Source organism: Lepidochelys kempii, chromosome 7 (genome assembly GCF_965140285.1).
Source record: "Lepidochelys kempii isolate rLepKem1 chromosome 7, rLepKem1.hap1, whole genome shotgun sequence".
In the NCBI taxonomy this organism is placed as follows: domain Eukaryota; kingdom Metazoa; phylum Chordata; order Testudines; family Cheloniidae; genus Lepidochelys; species Lepidochelys kempii.
Window position 1 is genome coordinate 1,140,788 of NC_136386.1, and position 19,116 is coordinate 1,159,903.

At 64.8% G+C, this 19,116-nt stretch overlaps 1 protein-coding gene across 1 annotated transcript; it reads right to left on the reverse strand.

Moving 5' to 3' along the window:
* Positions 1 to 496: 496 nt before the first annotated feature.
* On the reverse strand, positions 497 to 17,168 carry KLHDC8B (kelch domain containing 8B). The gene is given in 8 exon segments (XM_078853527.1): positions 497 to 1,407; positions 6,450 to 6,551; positions 7,139 to 7,268; positions 7,270 to 7,311; positions 7,313 to 7,364; positions 8,262 to 8,427; positions 12,654 to 13,502; positions 17,044 to 17,168. Coding segments are annotated over 7 exon segments (1,080 nt in total). The 5' UTR covers positions 13,045 to 13,502; positions 17,044 to 17,168; the 3' UTR covers positions 497 to 1,210.
* Between the last annotated feature and the right edge of the window lie 1,948 nt (positions 17,169 to 19,116).

Below are 19,116 nucleotides of genomic sequence, written 5' to 3' on the forward strand. Positions count from 1 at the left end.
CCAGTGTGGTGAAACAGAAGTTTACTTTTGTGGTTGGTTTGGTATATCCTATGGGAGATTAGCCACCAGTCCAGGGTGTCTCTGCCCCATTACTCAGCAGTTCATCCTGAATTTGGCACCCTCTGTTGTGACTCACTGAGGTCCGGTCAGAGGTGGCGTTTGTTGTAATTCACCATCAGGAATGTGCCAGCTGAGATTCACAGCACCCATAAGGGCTGAGTGACACTGACGTACTTGGTACTGCTTAGGCCAGATGGCGTTTCTGAACTGCCTGTTCCTTGTGGTGGAATCTCAGGGCCTGGTCCCCTCTCAGTAACGGTCTCAAACCTCCTTGGAGCAGGGAGAACGGACGCCCCTTCACTCTCACTGAGGGCTTGACCCTGAGTGGCTTCCAGGGGCGCCTCCAGGAACAAGCAGAGGCACTTTGCCCTGCGGACTCCGGCACTGTCAGATCAAGCAGCAGGAGAGACCTTGATGGACACGGCTTCACCAAGAGTCACATTCCACTTGTTTCATTTATTTGAGGGGCTACAGCACCTCCTAGGCACTGAGCTACGGGGCACCATATGTGCTACATGGGACACAGACCAGGGCTACAACAATACAGCACTCCCTGCTCTGCTCTGGCCTCCCGCGAGTCACCGGTGCTCCTCACTGCGCAGCATAAGACACATCTGCACAAAGACAGCACAGACATTCACACTGGACAACAGGCAGCTCAAACCAGCTCCCCCACCCAGGGGCTGGCTCTCCTCCCAAGAGACTGCTGAGGGACAGACAGATGGACCCTGGAGCTCCATGAACGAGGCGGCGGCTGCCCTGAAGTGCAGTGTTCGCAACAGGACCTGACACCGGAGAGCCAGCTTTGGATTCCCCAGGATCGCGAAGTCCCTTCAGCTACTCTGGGGCGCCACCCCACCCCCTGGCATTGACACTCCTTCCAGACTCCTCTGCGGCTTGCCCTGCCCTGGTTCTCTCCTGTCCCCCACGCACAGACCAACTGCTCCCATCTCTGAGCTACACTAGAAAACTAATTTCAGCTTCTGAAAGCCTAACGAGCAAAAGACGACGTCACTGCTTTGGTGCCCCGAGTCAGTAACTACGAGCTACACACCAGCTCCAAAGAGTTTGCTCTGCATGGCACCCGTCGCCAGCTTCAGGCACTTTGCCCTCAGCTCTGTTGGTGGGATCCTTCTGCCGGGGGCTCCCTTCAGGCCCCTTCCCGCAGGCAGAGAGCCTCGACTGCGCCGCTGGGGCCCTGCGCCACCCCTCCGATCACAAACAGCAGGCTTGGGGCCTGGTAGCTGGAGCAGGAGCAACGACCAGTGGGCATGGGGGGCAGCAGCTCCCACTTCTTCCTTGGTATGCTAAATCCTTCCACTGAGCCCAGGGGGAATGACTGGTTCCCTGCAAGAGATGAGACATTAAACCATCAATGGGCAGCAACAGAGGAGAGAGACCTGGGTGTGGGTCAGTCACAGGTTAAGAGCCACCAGTGGGACATGACTGTGAAAAAGGCAAGCCTCAGCTGTGAAGACAGAGAAGTCTGAGTGCCGTTGGGCAAGGCACAGGCTAGCCCTCCGCTGGGATGCTGTGTGCAGCTCTGGGCACCTGCGGTCAGGAAAGAGGAACTTAAACTGGATCCGGTGCAGAAGAATGGGGAGCATCTCATGAGAGGAGACAGGGACAGCTTAGCTTTTTGGCCCAGCAGTGAGAAGACCGAGAGGGGAGCTCAGAGCTAGAGACCCACCAGGGAGGACAAAGAGCTATTAAAGCTCAAGGACAAAGTTGGCCCAAGAACCAAGGGGACAAACTGGCCAGGAATATGTCAGGGTGGTCACTGGAAGGCTATATCCATTAGAGGGGGCAGCTTTGGGACAGCCACCCAGTTGGAGTGGTAGATACGCTGGAGGGTAGGGATAGGATACAGAGGGACCTAGACAAATTGGAGGATTGGGCCAAAAGAAATCTGATGGGGTTCAACAAGGACAAGTGCAGAGTCCTGCACTTAGGACGGAAGAATCCCATGCACCGCTACAGACTAGGGACCGAATGGCTAGGCAGCAGTTCGGCAGAAAAGGACCTAGGGGTGACAGTGGACAAGAAGCTGGGTATGAGTCAGCAGTGTGCCCTTGTTGCCAAGAAGGCCAATGGCATTTTGGGATGTATAAATAGGGGCATAGCGAGCAGATCGAGGGACGTGATCGTTCCCCTCTATTCGACATTGGTGAGGCCTCATCTGGAGTACTGTGTCCAGTTTTGGGCCCCACACTCCAAGAAGGATGTGGATAAATTGGAAAGAGTCCAGCGGAGGGCAACAAAAATGATTCGGGGACTGGAACACATGACTTATGAGGAGAAGCTGAGGGAGCTGGGATTGTTTAGTCTGTGGAAGAGAAGAATGAGGGGGGATTTGATAACTGCTTTCAACTACCTGAAAGGTGGTTCCAGAGAGGATGGTTCTAGACTGTTCTCAATGGTAGCAAGTAACAGAACAAGGAGTAATGGTCTCAAGTTGCAGTGGGGGAGGTTTAGGTTGGATATTAGGAAAAACTTTTTCACTAGGAGGGTGGTGAAACACTGGAATGCGTTACCTAGGGAGGTGGGTGGAATCTCCTTCCTTTGAGGTTTTTAAGGCCCGGCTTGACAAAGCCCTGGCTGGGATGAGTTAATTGGGGATTGGTCCTGCTTTGAGCCGGGAGTTGGACTAGATGACCTCCTGAGGTCCCTTCCAACCCTCATATTCTATGAAACAACATAACTAGTTTTAAGAGATAACTGGACACATTTGCGTGAGATTGTCTGACAGGGCGGCTTGGGATGTGAGGGCAGGGATCAGAGCCCTGCGGGTCCCTACCAGTTCATGTTCCATGTTCTTAAAATTGAATGCCACAGCTGGTCCCTGCCCACGCCATCCCTTCAGCCATCCCCACAGGGCCAAGGGATCGCGCTGTACCGCGGGCCCCCCGCACCATCCCCTCAGCCATCCCCACAGGGCCGAGGGATCGCGCTGTACCGCGGGCCCCGCCGCACCATCCACTCCATGAACACCTTAGGACTCTGAGGATGTGCGCTATCACAGGGCCTTGCCCCCAACTCCCCGTCCGCCAGCATTGTGGGACTGAGATCGCGGGAGGACAGAGGTCTGGCAGGGAGCTCTGCAGATGAGCACGGGGGGCAGAGTTAAGGTGGTGTATTTCCTGAGGTGAATTCTGTCCCTTACACAGCGTTCACACTAGTGCTTTGCACAGCTGCGAGAGGGGCGCAAGAGGAGACTGCGACGAAGTACTGCTCCCCACTGTGCCAGTCACTCTCACACGCTGTGCGGGGTGCTGAGCTGTGAACAAGTGGGAGATGAAAAGCTTTCACAAGCTGCCTGTAGATCCGAGTCCCGCCGCGCTGCTGCCCATCTCCCAGCCCCCACACTGCGCGGGTAACTTACCCGGCACAAAAGAGCCAGGAATGGAACCAAATCGATTTTTCTGTCCATTTGCAGAGCTCATTGTTCCCACTGAATAGGAACGGCTCTGGCTGTGCCACACATCACAGAGCAGGAGAATCAGAGAATCCGAGACTATCAGGGCTGGAAGGAACCTCAGGAGGTATCTAGTCCAACCCTCTGCTCAAAGCGGGACCAATCCCCAACTAAATCATCCCAGCCAGAGCTTTGTCAAGCCTGACCTTAAAAACCTCAAAAGGAAGGAGATTCCACCACCTTCCTAGGTAACGCATTCCAGTGTTTCACCACCCTCCTAATGAAAAAGTTTTTTCCTAATATCCAACCTAAACCTCCCCCACTGCAACTTGAGACCATTGCTCCTTGTTCTGTCATCTGCTACCACTGAGAACAGTCTAGATCCATCCTCTTTGGAACCCCCTTTCATGTAGTTGAAAGCAGCTATCAAATCCCCCCTCATTCTTCTCTTCCACAGACTAAACAATCCCAGTTCCCTCAGCCTCTCCTCATAAGTCATGTGTTCCAGTCCCTGAATCATTTGTGTTGCCCTCCACTGGACGCTTTCCAGTTTTTCCACATCCTTCTTGTAGTGTGGGGCCCAAAACTGGACACAGTACTCCAGATGAGGCCTCACCAATGTCGAATAGAGGGGAACGATCACGTCCCTCGATCTGCTGGCAATGCCCCTACTTATACATCCCAAAATGCCATTCTTGGCAACAAGGGCACACTGTTGACTCATATCCAGCTTCTCGTCCACTGTCACCCCTAGGTCCTTCTCTGCAGAACTGCTGCCAAGCCATTCGGTCTCTAGTCTGTAGCGGTGCATGGGATTCCTCCGTCCTAAGTGCAGGACTCTGCACTTGTCCTTGTTGAACCTCATCAGATTTTTTTTGGCCCAATCCTCCAGTTTGTCTAGGGCCCTCTGTAGCCTATCCCTACCCTCCAGCGTATCTACCTCTCCTCCTAGTTTAGTATCATCTGCAAATTTGCTGAGAGTGCAATCCACACCATCCTCCAGATCATTTATGAAGATATTGAACAAAACTGGCCCCAGGACCGACCCTTGGGGCATTCCGCTTGATACCAGCTGCCAACTAGCTATGGAGCCATTGATCACTACCCGTTGAGCCAGACGATCTAGCCAGCTTTCTATACACCTTATAGTCATCGCAGGACACTACAAGGCACCTGGGCTGCCCACAAAGAGCAGCTCTGCCCTGTGTCTGCTGCAGCACGTTGTAGAAATTCAGCTGTTTGCTTTCCCCAAGTTAACAGACCCTTGCTGGGAGAGCCAGGGAGCACCCATCTGCCCCACACCAGTGCGCTCCTCCCCTGCCCTGGTCCAGTTCTCCGAGCCGAGAGGGGCAGAGACCAGGAACAACTAGGTGTTCCTCCTAGACACAGGCCTGCAGAAAGTAGCTGAACAGTGCCCCCTATCCAACTATGCTGCTGTATCCCCCCTACACCAGGCACTCCCTGGAGAGCGGCAACAGCGCCCTCCCACGAACAGCAGCCCACGATAGCTGCAGCCAGCAGCTGCCAGTGATTTCACTTTGCTGGAAAGGCAAAGCCTGCCTTCCTCAGCTGGCACCCAGCACTCAGCTCCAGGCTGCTGACTGCTCACCAGCCAGGTAAAGTCTCCTCAGAGATCCGGAGCTCAGCATCCCCTTCGGACAATGCTGTGGCTCCGAGGCACCATCCCAACCAGCCAGCCCAGCTGCGGGAGACATGCCGGTGTACTTCTGCACTGGCCTCGCATCCCGTTACAGAGTGTGGGGGAGTCAGGGCCCTGCACCCCCCACGTGTTGCGATTTACTGCGACTTTTAGCCAGCCAGCAAAACGGAAGGTTTATTGGACAACAGGAACACAGTTTAAATTAGAGCTTGTAGGTACAGACAACAGGAGCCCCTCAGTTAGGTCCATCAGGGGTGGGGGGGGCAGGGAGCTTAGACCCCAGTCCTGGGGCTCCTTCTGTTTCTCCAGTCTGCTTCCAAACTCAAACCCCCCCCCCCGGCTCCTCCTCCAGCCTTTGTCCAGCTTCCTGGTGAAAAGGTGTCACCACGCCCCCAACCCCCCTCCTGGGCTCAGGTATTGTTCCTCCAGCGAAGCCACCCCCTGCGATCCCATCCCCCATGCAGACAGTCCCAGTAAACCCCCCCCCCCACATTCCCAAGTCAGTCCTCCCCACTTCCTGCTTCGTGACACATCCCACATGGGGCGCTGCTGCCTGCAGGGCTCCCCCCTTGTCTCCATCCCTGTCTAACTTTCCCCAGGCCTGGCCCACCCCGGGGAGGTGAATAAGCAGGACAGCACAGCTGGCGGTGTGGCGCTCCCTTGGCCCTGCAGCAGCTTCGGCTCCAGCGGGCATGTGCCTTGCTGGAGGTCACCGCGGCTGGGCACAGAAGTGAGGGGAACACCTCGATGGATGCCACACCGTGAGCGGGTGCCAGCTAGTGAGACCTAATAAGGCACCAACGTTTATACAGAAGCAAAAGTCGGGCCCCGTCCCTGCTCTTCCTCACCCTCCCCAACTGGGGATCTGGCCCATCTCCAGTCTGACTGCACGGGGGGCCAGAATGGCCAGGGAGGGGCCCCTGAGGGAACCCTGCCCACGGGTAGCACGACGACAAGATGATCCCAGTGCCTCCAATAGAGACTGGTGGAGCAGGGGCTGCGGGGGGGAACAAGGCCTGGAGCCAGAGGAGAGACTGGGACCCAGGATTCACGGTGCTCTCAGCCCCGCAGAGAAACCCCTCGAACTCGGTGCCCTGTGGCAGGAGGAAGGGGAAGGGCCAGCCACTCAGCTCTACTGACAGAGCAGTGTGTGCGAGATGGCACGGCCCCTGACATGGGCCTGGGAGGGGCAGGTCTGTCTCACAGCTCCCTCCCCGAGAGGCTGCCACTTGGCTCAGCCCTGCCAGTGGCTACACCCTCCAGCAAGTCCCGAGCACAAGCATGACCCCCCCCCCGTCCCTCCCACCACGTTACCGAGGCCTCCGGCCACCACCACTCGCCCGCCGAGGCAGCCTGCCACAAAGTCAGCTCTCTTCTCCCGCATGCGCACGGCGCGGCCCAGCTTGCTCCAGGCCCCTGCAGGAAAGAGGCAGGTCAGGCTCGTCCTGCTGCAGCGGGTGGGAAAAGAGCCTCACTGGGTGCTGGGCACCTTCCCCTCTCCCGGCCCTTCCCCGCGCGCCTCCCTGATGGGTCTGAAAGCAGGGATGGAGCCGGGCCAGACGCCTCCGGAGACTCGCCCGCTGTAACTCTGCGCACAGGAATGGGACCCCCGCCCCCCTCCCCAGGCATGAGACAGCTGGGGCAGGCCCCCCCCCCCCGCTGCTACCAGGGGAGAGAGCAGCCGACAGGGTGGGAGTGGAGGACGGGCTTTGGGAGGGGATTTCCACCTGCCGTTCCTGCCTCCCGGCACAGGGCAGTGCCTCAGCCGTGGGGCCAGCGGCAGAGGTTCAAAGCCCCAAACTCCAGGAGTTGGAGCCAGGCTCCTTCTGCACCCCACCCCCGGGTCACAGGACACGTACAGAACAAGGAAGCTAAGCGCAGAGCTGGGTCGGAGGGGACCCTCCAACTCTCTGGGTACCCGGCTAGGGGCACCTCTCTTTGCACCCCCAGCTGGCCAGGCACACGGGGCGCCCATGCTGCACAAGATCCTCATGCCAGCTCACCCTGCTCCGGCTCAAACATCTCCACCGTGTTGACAAAGTGGGGCCGGGAGTAGAAGTTGTGGGGTCCCGGTTGCTGCAGGCCCCCGAGGCTGAAGAAGCAGCCGTCGGCCATGGCGCAGCTGGCAAAGGCCCCGCCGGCTGGGGACGCTGGGATAACGTGTCCAGCTCCTTGTCCTCCAGGTCGAAGGCCTCAAAGGCAGTGACAGGCAGCTTGCCCTGCCTCCCCGCCTGTGGGGGAGGAGATGCTGAGAGGGGTCTGGGCTGCCAAGGCCTTCACCCCCACCCCCACATCGCCCTGTCACAAGGAATGGGGGTCAACACCAGGCTGCATGTGCTCTGCAGACCATGGGCTGTGGATTGTGCCCGGGGGGGGGGGGGGGGGGCTGGGCGGGGGGCAGGTCTCTGCGGGACACCCTGGGCACCCAGAGCCGGAATCTGGGCCGAGATTCGCCAGGCTCATTTGCATGTTTATTAAAGGTTATTAATGTTTCTGCAGCAGAGCAGCCAAGAGCCAAGCTGGGCTTCTGGGGCACGGGGGGCTGTGAACAAAGAGACGCCCCACAGGCAGGGCCCAGCGAAGCCCTGGGATGAGGAGAGATTTTGCCCCAGTCCAGTTGGGAGTCTGGAGCTGTACCACGCCCCTGCAGCTGCTCCAGCCCCAGCCTCTCCCAGCAGGGGGTGCTGTGGGGGGTGGGGGCACTGGTTGTTGGGGAAGTTCCCTGCTGCTCCAGCCCCAGCCTCTCCCAGCAGGGGGTGCTGTGGGGGCAGAGCAGGGCGCTAGCTGTGAGGAGCTCCCAGCATGGGGCGCCATGGGGACGGGGGCAGGGTGCTGGCTGAGGGGGGCTCCCAGCAGGGGGCGCTGTGGGGGCAGAGCAGGGCGCTAGCTGTGAGGGGCTCCCCAGCAGGGGGGCGCCATGGGGACGGGGCAGGGTGCTGGCTGAGGGGGGCTCCCAGCAGGGGGCACTGTGGGGGCAGAGCAGGGCGCTAGGTGTGAGGGGCTCCCAGCAGGGGGCGCTGTGGGCAGCGGGGCAGGACACAGGATGTGGGGGGCTCCCCAGGGGAAATGCTGCACCCATGCACCCTCCATCTCACCCACTGTCCCCGTGCCAGATGGTGCCACTTACCCAGGAGGAAGATCTTGTTGCCCTGCAGGAAGGCAGATGCCCCATAGCAGGGGGTGGGCATGGAGGGCAGAAGCTGCCAGTGGGCGGTCGCTGGCTCATAGACCCGCACTAGTGCCTGAGGAGAGGTGTCTGCGCCCATGCCCCCAAGAGCATAGACCAAACCAGCTGCAAGAGAGGAGGGGAAATGACGGGGGGAAAGCAAGGACCGGGTAGGGGCAAAAGAGTGGGGGATGGTTGGGGTGTGAGAGAGCAGGGGAACCAGCAGGGGATGGGGGGAGCCGGCGGGGAGCTGGCGCGGGTTGGGGGGCTGTGAGAGAGCAGGGGAGCCAGCGGGGGATGGGGGGAGCCAGCGGAGGATGGGGGGGGCCGTCAGAGAGCGGGGGAGCCGGCGGGGAGCTGGTGGGGAATGGGGGTGAGCGGCCGACTGAGGAGCCCTGGCTCGCTGAGCTCTGCTGCCCACGTCCCCCCAGAGTGCTGGGCCTGGCAGAGCCAGGCAGCCCCAGCCACCAGCAGTGGGGCACAGTTCAGAGCCCAGGACCCGGTGGGGCAGCTCCAACCAGGAGCACAGGAGGCAGCTCTTGTGCCCGTGGCAGGAGGGCACGATGGCACAGGACGGCCAGGGGCAGCAAGCCCACGAATCCACGGCAGGCCTTAAACCGGGGAGGAAGGGAGACAGCACAGGGGGACAGGTCAGTGCCGGGGGGGGGAGGGATGGGGGTCGGGGGGGGACGGCACAGGGCAGGAGGGTCAGTGCTGGGGGGGGGTCAGTGGGGGGAGGGCACAGGGCAGGAGGGTCAGTGCCGGGGGGGGGGGGAGATGGGTGTCCAATGGGGGGAGGGGCACAGGGCAGGAGAGTCCCGTGCCGGGGGGGATGGGGGTTAGCGGGGGGGACAGCACAGGGCGGGGAGGGTCGGCGCCAGGGGGGAGGATGGGGTCAGTGGGGGGAGGGGCGCAGGGGGGACAGGGTCGGTGCCGGGGGGGGATGGGGGTCAGCGGAGGGGACGGCACAGGGCGGGAGGGTCGGCGCCGGGGGGAGGGGTGGGGTCAGCGGGAGGGTCGGGTGCCAGGGGGGAGGATGGGGTCAATGGGGGGAGGGTGCAGGGGGACAGGGTCGGTGCCGGGGGGGGGGAGGATGGGGTCAGCGTCGGGGACGGCACAGGGCGGGGAGGGTCGGTGCCGGGGGGGGATGGGGTCAGCGGGGGGAGGGCGCAGGGGGACAGGGTTGGTGCCCGGGGGGGATGGGGTCAGCGGGGGGACGGCACAGGGTGGGAGGGGTCGGCGCCAGGGGGGAGGGGTGGGGTCAGTGGGGGGGAGGGCGCAGGGCGGGAGGGTCGGTGCTGGGGGGGGGGGGGATGGGGGTCAGCAGGGGGGACAGCACAGGGTGGGAGGGTCAGTGCCGGGGGGGATGGGGTCAGTGGGGGGAAGGCGTAGGGGGGACAGGGTTGGTGCCAGGGGGGATGGGGTTAGCGGGGGGGACAGCACAGGGGTGGGAGGGTCGGTGCTGGGGGGGGATGGGGTCAGTGGGGGGAAGGCGTAGGGGGGACAGGGTTGGTGCCGGGGGGGGATGGGGTCAGCGGGGAGGGTCGGTGCCAGGGGGGGAGGATGGGGTCAATGGGGGGGAGGGCGCAGGGGGGACAGGGTCGGTGCCAGGGGGGGAGGATGGGGTCAGCGGGGGGGAGGGCGCAGGGGGACAGGGTCGGTGCCGGGGGCGGATGGGGGTCAGTGGGGGGGGGTCGTGCCGGCTGGGGAAAGGGTGGCTGGTGCCTGTGCCGGGGCCGGCACAGCGGGGAGCCCGCCTGTGGGGTGGGAGCTGCAGTCCCCCTGAATTCCCCTCACCCCATGTCCCGGACCCTGGCTCTGGCCTGTCCCAGGGCAACTGATGGGGCGAGTGCCCCACGCCTCCCCCCACCCTCCAGCGCCCAGGCCTGCAGCGGGGGCCCCTGCCAGCCCCGGGGATGGCACCGCACGGGGCGGGCAGCGGGCTGGGCCCCGGCACCTGCTGCCTGGCAGTTTCCCGCCCGGCCCCAGCACCCCGCTCCCCCCGGACCACACTGAAAATAGCCCAGACCCGGGGCCTGGCAGTTAATTATACTCCCTGGCGCGTCTCCCTGGAGACGCCATGGCAACCCAGCCATCTGCCCGAAGGCTGCTTCCCCCCGCCCTGCTCTGGCTGCCGTGCGAAGCCACAGCGGGCAGGGCCCAGGGAGCAGGGGCTGCAGGCCTGCCCCCCAGGCCCCAGCCAACAGGCCTCTCCTCACCCCCGAGGTCCCTGGGGTGCCCCGGGCAAGCAGCTCAGGAGAAGCCACCACCCCTCGGAGGGGCTCAGCCTACGTTTGGAGGGTGCCCCATTGCTGCAGACCCTCACGCCCGCCCCTGGCTGGGCCAGTCCCCAGCGGCGGGGGAGGGGCAGCCCAGCCAGGCGAAGGGCCGTGCCCCAGGTCACATGGAGGGGCTGCCAGTCTGGGCCAGGCTCCCTCTGGACGCTGCCCTGGCAGCGGGGCCGGCTGGAAAATGCCGGGCAGCTCTCATCAGCTAAGAGTGGGGAACATGCAGCAGCCCGGACTCTGGGGCCACCTCGGGCTCCAGGACCCGCCTGTGCCCCCCCCCGCTCAGCCCCGACTGCCCCAGGGAGAGCACCCTCCCCCCCCCCGGGGGCCAGCCCCGACTGCCCGGGGAGAGCCGCCCCCCAACAATGTGCCAACATGGCTTTCCCGCCCGGCTTTTTCCTGGCCTGGGGCTGTGCGCAGCAGGATCAGGGGGATCGCCTACTGCAATCCACACAGGGGGGAACCGGTGTCTCCAGCCTGACCCAGCTCAGTCAGTGCTGCCAACTTCCACAAGGAAAGCAGCCCTCCCCCTTGTCTGTTGGGTGCGGGTCCGACCCCCAGCACCGAGTTAGGCTTGGCTTGTGTCAGCGTTGTACTGGCCCATGCCGAGCTCTGGGGCAGCAGCTGCATGAGGCTGGGGGGAACAGGGGGAGATGGTGCTGAACTGAAAGCCCCAAGACTACCCCCCCTCACTGCACTTGTGACCTGACCCCCCCCACAAGTCAGCAACTTTACAGCACGTGCACCTGGCAAACCCCATTCTGCCCGCTTCGCGCAACCACAACCCCCGCCAGCCGGAGCGCCGGCTCCCCCCCATGGGATGAGCCCCCGTGGTCAGGCTCCGAGAGAGGATGGGGGGGGGGCAGAGAGACTACGGGGGGGGGCATCTGTGCAGCGAGATGATGGCAGGGGCCGGGGGGCATCTGCAGCACACGCGCGCTCTCTCTCGGGCCCTGCCGAGGCCGCTCCTGGCATGTCCCGTCCCAGGGCCCGCAGCAATGGGGCTCCGGGAGAAGCCCAGCCAGAGGGAACCCGCCGAGCCCAAAGCACTCCTGCCCAAGCCTGCTGCATGCACTGTGGGGTGCCTCGGCGGCGGGGGATGGGCCAGGGGCACCCTTGGGAGTGCCGCTCCCACCCTTAGCCCCAGATCCTAGGAAAGCCCAGGATTCAGGCCTGGGACCTTTGGGCAGCATCTACTGGGCTAAGGGGCCCAGCCGCTCGCAACCACATGCCCTGGCTGCTTTGCTCACCCCGGTGCCCGTGAGGGCAGCTCTGTAACCCCACCTCTTGCTGCCCTGCCCAGGCAAAGGCACAGGGCAGAGGGGGCTGCAGCGGGGCGGAGGGCCCTGCACGCAGGAAGGGAGCTGCTCCTGGCATGCACACATCACCACAGGGATCCTGGTGGAGGGCCAAGCACCCCAGCACGTGGGGTCAGGTAGCACCACTGCCACGAGAACGGCCTGACACCGGCTCCCTTCCGGGGGCACAGGCCTGCTGGTTCCCATCTGTGCCACTGGGCCAGAGGTGAGCATGGACACTGCCCCATCCCAGGGCTCTCGCAGCAGGCCGGGGGCCTCCCTGGCCACCCATCTTTTGGGGACAGGCTCCCCAGGATGCTCTGCATAGCACAGCCCCCCCTAGGTCTGTGTGACGGGCGGGCACAGGGTGCAGGCCTGGGGAGCGGGTGGGGGACACCCCCTGCTTCCAGCACCCAGAACAGACACCTGTCTGGCACGCACCGACCCAGCGTGGCTCTGTGACCCCTGCCTTGGCCCAGCCCACATGCTGAGCCGCCCGCCCACACCCCAGCGGTTCAGAGCTGCAGCTCTGCCTGCCACACCCACCGCGGTGGGGCCACGGCCCTCTGCCCCTTCAGGGCCTGCAGCCGGGGATGGGAATGAGGCCGAAGCAGTGGGAGGGGAGAGCCAGGAGCCCGGGGTGGGCAGGAGGGCAGAGGCAAATGCCCAAGGCTCCAGGGGAAAGGGTAGGGGGCTGGGTGCCCCAGAAGCAGTTAAGGGGGCATTTTCATTCAAATAGGCAGTGACATACCCCCGCCCAGCTCACCTCTCTCGATGGCAGAGACGCCCATGGATGGCTGGGCCAGGGCCGCCGCCTTCTCCCACTTGCCCTCATCTGTGTTGAAGACTTCGACGGAGGCCAGGGGCTCTGTCTGGAATCCATGCCCCCCATTCACCAGGACCTGCTTCCCCACGGCCACAGCAGCCGCCCCGGCCCGGGGTGTGAGGAGTGGAGGGAGCACCGTCCACTTCTGGGAAAGCACATCCAGCATCTCCACGGTGTCCAGGGGCAGCCCCGCCTGGCCACAGCCCCCCGCCACGAAGAGGTGCCCGTCCTGGTACGCAGGGCTGCAGTACACCCGGCAGGTGGGCATGGGAGGGAAGACCTCCCAGAAGAAAGACCTGGCAGTGGCGGCTGCCATAGCGGGAACCGGCATGGTACCTCAGGGGGGAGCCATTGCAGCACCTCTCACCGAGGCTCCCCCTCCCAGCGGGGCATCCTCAGGGCTCTGCTCTGGGCAGACAGCTCCACCCACAGCCAACAGCTGCAGCAATGCTCCTGTGAGGGCAATTCCACCTCAAGCCCTGTGGGAGGGGGCCCAGGCCGGTAGTGCCCGGCGGCCACTGGCTCCGGTGGGACGGATCCCCAGGGCGGGGAGAGGTCGATTCCCACTCAGAGCCGCTAGCATCGTCTTACAGTAACAGGCAGGACACACCCCAGACTCAGCCGCTCGCGGGTCAGTTCCGCTGGCCCAGCCAGACAGGTGCAGCGGTTCTGGAGCAGGGCTCTGCTGTGGCAGCTGGACACTCCTGCCTGGTGCGTGGTTTGTGCCTCAGGTCTGGCCCTGCTCAGACTGGAGTTTCTGCAGCTCCTCTTCCCTCCACCAGCTCCTGCCTGAAGGGGGAGAAGGCACGTGAGGGGGCCAGGCTCTGGACCATCCGCTGCAGAAAATGCATCTGGTAGAGGCGGGGAGCAGAGAGGCGATCCGACAACGCGGGCGCAAACAGCTCTCTGAGCAGCTGCCTGCCAGGCCCAGCCAGGGCCGGGAGTCCCAGCTGCCTTTGCCCCCTGGGAACCCCCAGAGCCTGGAAGTTTGGGCAGGAGCAAGTTCAGAGGAAGCAAGCTGACCTAGGGAGAGAGCACAAGCCAGACACTGGAGCAGGACTCTGGGTGTCTCCAGAGGACCTGACCCCAGCCCAGACGGTGCCCTGGAATTGTGAGGAAACTGAGGCAGGGAACAACATGTCGGGTTTATGCAGAGCTCTGCATTTCTCACAGGACTCAGGAAAGAGTCTGTGCAAAGCGTGTGTTTAATGCTGCACCTGCCACATGGCCCTTGAAGCGTTAGCCTGCCACAGGGACTGCATGTTGGAGTCAGCCCTGGCTCCAGGGACTGGGCAGGGACGGCATGGGGTAAACTCTCAGCACAGGGCACTACATAGAGGATCCGCCCCAGGAGGGGGATGCAGGACCCAAGACAGGAAGTGCCTGGGCCTCTGTTCAGACTCCGGATGTTTCAAACTCCTGGGGAGCCAGCAGCTGGATTCCCCCACAGCAACCTAGTGAGTGGCGGGCGGGTGTCTTGCTCCTTTGGGGAGGTCTCCAGGCCTGCCCCCAGTGCCATCATGAGCCTGTAATGGACACCCAGGCCCCGGTCAGAGAATCGCCACAGCAAGGAGTTCCCAGCTCACTTATCTTCCCCTTGAACAGCTTCATGGCCGAGAGTTGCATCATCCGCAGAGATCCATAAAGTCCGGAGGGCGGGTCCCTGCTGAGGTCTCAGCTTTGGGCTCCCTCCAGTGCACCCGGCGAGGAACCCATGCCTGGGAAGCCAGGCTGCTGCAGGCCGCCATAGGGAAGATGTCAAAGGGGGATGGAAACAGCAAGGCACCCCCAGCAGCAGAGTCAGCACCTCCCATTGCCAGGGATTGCCCTGAGCACAAGGACTGCCTGCTGCATCCTGCCAGGCAAAGCGGCAGGCGCTAGCTCCTGGAGCCAAGTCAGGGCAGAGCCCAGGCTCCGCAGGAGGCGTGTTCTCATTTCACCCCCCAAGCCCTGGGCCCAGCCGGCCAGAGACACAGCTGCACCCGGGGGCGTCAGAGCCGCGCTGCCAGCCGCACGGGTAACACCGCAATGCTGGGGTGCCAAATCCCAGCCGGACAGTGCAGCCCACCCAGGTGGCTGGAAAACAACTTCAGCTGCACGGCCCTGGCTGCCCTGGGTGGAGCTGGCCCTGCTTCTCGGGATGCAGAGCTGTACGGCCAGGAGACGTGCTGTGAGCACCCAGCCAGGCTCCTGCCATCTGCAGAGCAGGCCAGACACCCCTCCCCGCCCGAGCTAGTGCCAGAGACCCCCCACAGCAGCCCCCGCCGCCCCAGGCCAAGCTAGTGCCAGAGACCCCCCCCCCAGCAGCCCCTCCCAGTCCAAGCTCGAGCCAGAGACCCCCCGCAGCCCCCGTCCAGGCCAAGCTACAGCCAGAGACCCCCCACAGCAGCCCCCACCGCCCCAGTCCAAGCTAGTGCCAGAGACCCCCCGCAGCCCAGGCCAGGCCAGGCTACAGCCAGAGACACCCCCCCCCCTCCAGCAGCCCCTCCCAGGCCGAGCTCGAGCCAGAGACACCCCCCCCCCTCCAGCAGCCCCCCCCAGGCCGAGCTCGAGCCAGAGACACCCCCCCCCTCCAGCAGCCCCCCCCAGGCCGAGCTCGAGCCAGAGACACCCCCCCCCTCCAGCAGCCCCACCCAGGCTGAGCTCGAGCCAGAGACACCCCCCCCCTCCAGCAGCCCCTCCCAGGCTGAGCTCGAGCCAGAGACACCCCCCCCCTCCAGCAGCCCTCCCAGGCCGAGCTCGAGCCAGAGACACCCCCCCCCCCAGCAACCCCTCCCAGGCCGAGCTCGAGCCAGAGACACCCCCCCCCCCAGCAACCCCTCCCAGGCCGAGCTCGAGCCAGAGACACCCTCCCCCTCCAGCAGCCCCTCCCAGGCCGAGCTCGAGCAGAGACACCCCCCCCCCAGCAACCCCTCCCAGGCCGAGCTCGAGCCAGAGACACCCCCCCCCCCAGCAACCCCTCCCAGGCCGAGCTCGAGCCAGAGACACCCTCCCCCTCCAGCAGCCCCTCCCAGGCCGAGCTGGAGCCAGAGAGCCCCCAGCCCCAGGCTCTGACCCAGCTGACAGGCGTGGGATGGGCAGTTGGGGGCGGAGCCAGGCCGCTGACCATGCACTGAGCACGCGGGTGCTCAGCCAGCCTCCGACCCGGTACTTGGTGCCCCCCTGGGCTCCCTGCTCTGCCGGGCGGGGGCTGCATCTTCCCATTCCCCGCGTGCGCCGCCCTCCGCGGGGCACAGCCAACGGGCCGCGCTGCACCAGGCCCTGGGATCGCCCGCCACGGCTGGGACCCGCTCGCAGCTCCTGGGCTGAGCCCTGCAGGGCGCTGGGGGGGTGGGGGGCAGGGCGCTGGGGGGGTGGGGGGCAGGGCGCTGGGGGGGTGGGGGGCAGGCCGCGGGGTAGCAGGGGCTGGGGCAGGGGGCTGGAGAGGGGGCCGGGGCTGGGCAGAGACCCCCCAGCAGCTAGTGGGCAGGGCACTGGGTGGGGGGCAGGGCGCGCACACCCCAGACGGGGTGATCGGAACCGAAGCCCAGGCCCGCCCTGGGGCCGCCACCCGCGGGGGAGCCCGCCCGGCCCGTGGGAGCCGCTCAGAGCAGCTGGCTCCGGCCAAGCCCCCGGGACCCGCGTCCTGCCCAGCCGGCCCCGCTGCGGAGCGGTTCGCACCCCGGGGCGCCTCGGGCTCCCTCTGGCTCACGGCACCGGCGGGGCCGGGGCAGAAACTTTCCCGGAGTCCGCAGCCCGGGGGCGGGGACGGTGTCCTGGCAGCCCGGGGGAGGTTGGGGGGGGACCCTGGGAGCTGGGGGGGGACGCGCAGGAGGGTCCCGGCAGCCCGAGGGGGGGCGCCCGAGGATCTGGGGGGGGACGCGCGGGAGGGTCCCGGCAGCCCGAGGGGGGACTCCCGAGGATCTGGGGTGGGCGCGCGGGGGGGGTGGGTGTCCCGGCAGCCCGAGGGGAGACCCCCGAGGATCTGGGGGGGGCGCGCGGGGGGGGTGGGTGTCCCGGCAGCCCGAGGGGGGGCGCCCGAGGACCTGGGGGGGTGCGCGGGGGGGGTGTGTCCCGGCAGCCCGAGGGGGGGCGCCCGAGGACCTGGGGAGGGACGCGCGGGGGGGTGGGTGTCCCGGCAGGCCGAGGGGGGACCCCCGAGGATCTGGGGGGGGCGCGCGGGGGGGTGGGTGTCCCGGCAGCCCGAGGGGGGGCGCCCGAGGACCTGGGGGGGCGCGCGGGGGGGGTGTCCCGGCAGCCCGGGGGGCTGGGGGGTCCCGGGGCGGGGAGCAGCGGTCCGGCCCGGCTGCACACGAAGCGGCCCCGCGGACCGGCGCAGGGAGACTCTCACCTCCGGGGCGCGGGTCCGCCGCGGCTGTCCTGGGCTGGGCTGGGCTCGGCTCGGCTCCGGCTCCCCGCGCGGCGCGGCTGAGCGCCGGGAACACCCCGCGCCTTAACCCTGCCCGCGCCGGGCGCTGCGCCGAGCTCCGGAGCCGCGGCCGAATGCGGGGGCGCAGCCCGCGGCCGGCGCGGCCCATCCAGCCCCTGCGGGGAGACGCGCCTCGGACGGCCTCGCCCGCTGCTCCCCCCGCGGCCACGGCAGCCGCCAGCCGCGCCAACCCGGGTGAAGCGAGGGCGGGGGCTGGCCCCGGCTGGGACAGACACTGACCCTCTCATCCTGCCCCCGCTGAACAGCTGGAGGCTTGGGGGGGGGCAGGCTGGGCAGCTCCCCCTCGTCCCCCCAGGAAACAGCAATCCCTGACACACCCCGCACACACGTGGCTGGGTGCCCCCTTCGTCCCCCCAGTAGCCAGCAATCCCTGACACCCCCCACACACACCTGGCTGGGGTGCCCCCCTCGTCCCCCCAGGAGCCAGCAGTCCCTGACACCCCCCACACACACCTGGCTGGGGTGCCCCCCTCGTCCCCCCAGGAAACAGCAATCCCTGACACCCCCCACACACACCTGGCTGGGGTGCCCCCCTCGTCCCCCCAGGAAACAGCAGTCCCTGACACCCCCCACACACACCTGGCTGGGGTGCCCCCCTCGTCCCCCCAGGAAACAGCAATCCCTGACACCCCCCACACACACCTGGCTGGGGTGCCCCCCTCGTCCCCCCAGGAAACAGCAATCCCTGACACCCCCCACACACACGTGGCTGGGGTGCCCCCCTCGTCCCCCCAGGAAACAGCAGTCCCTGACACCCCCCACACACACCTGGCTGGGTGCCCCCCTCATCCCCCCAGGAGCCAGCAATCCCTGACACCCCCCCCACACACACACCTGGCTGGGGTGCCCCCCGTCCTCTCCCCAGGAGCCAGCAATCCCTGACACCCGCCCCCCAAGAGCCAGCAATCCCCCCCAGGAACCAACAATCCCTGACACCCCCCCCCCCCCACACACACACACACACACACCTGGCTGGGGCACTGAGACTCACCTCAGCAGAGCCGTGCTGGGTCAGACCAGTGGTCCGTCTGGGCCAGTGTCCTGGCTCTGGCATGGCCAGGTGCTGTAGAGGGAATGAACAGAACGGGGCAGTTATCGAATGATCCATCCTGTCGCCCATGCCCAGCTTCTGGCAGTTGGAGGCTTAGGGACACCCAGGGCACGGGCTTGTGTCCCTGCCCATCCTGGCTAACAGCCATTGGTGGACCGTGTAACGAGGCTGGTTCTGGCAGGACCCAACGGAGAGTGCCAATTCAGGACAAACTGCTCAAAGCAGGGCAGTTACAGCCCAGGGCTGGGTTTCTGTGCCCACCAAGGCAAACCAAACCAGCCAAACAGAGCAGACTTTGGTCTCACCCCACTGGCTAACCCCAAGTCACACGAGCAATTCCCTTAGACACTCCAGTTTCCCAGTAACCCCACCAGGGCCACTCGTTATGGGGACAGATGGTTGTGAAAACCAATACCCCAGTAAAAGAAAAACAGTTCTCTCGATCCCAAAGGACCAAGCCCCAGACCCCGGTCAATACACAAATCAGATCTTACCCACAGATCACGCTGCTGCCGATCCTTTGGAGTCTAAAATCTAAAGGTTTGTTCATAAACGGAAAAGACAGAGACGAGAGCTAGAACGGGTTCAATGGAATCAATGACATCCAGTGACGGCCAAGTTCTTGGGTCAGGCTTGTAGCAGCGATGGAATAAACGGCAGGTTCAAATCCAGTCTCTGGAGAACATCCCCGGCTGGGATGGGTCTTTCAGTCCTTGGGTCAAAGCTTCAGGGTAGCCAAGTCCCTCCAGAGGCCAGAAGCAGGACTGAAGACCAGCTGGAAGAGCTGCAGCAGCTTTTGAAAGTCTCTTGCCGTGTGGTCTCTGCTTTCTGTGTCCCAAGGACAAGCTGCCCATCCATGGCCTGGAAACACCTCAGAGTTCGGTCCCTAGGCAGGTCCCTGCACGCCTGGCCGAGTCCCCAGG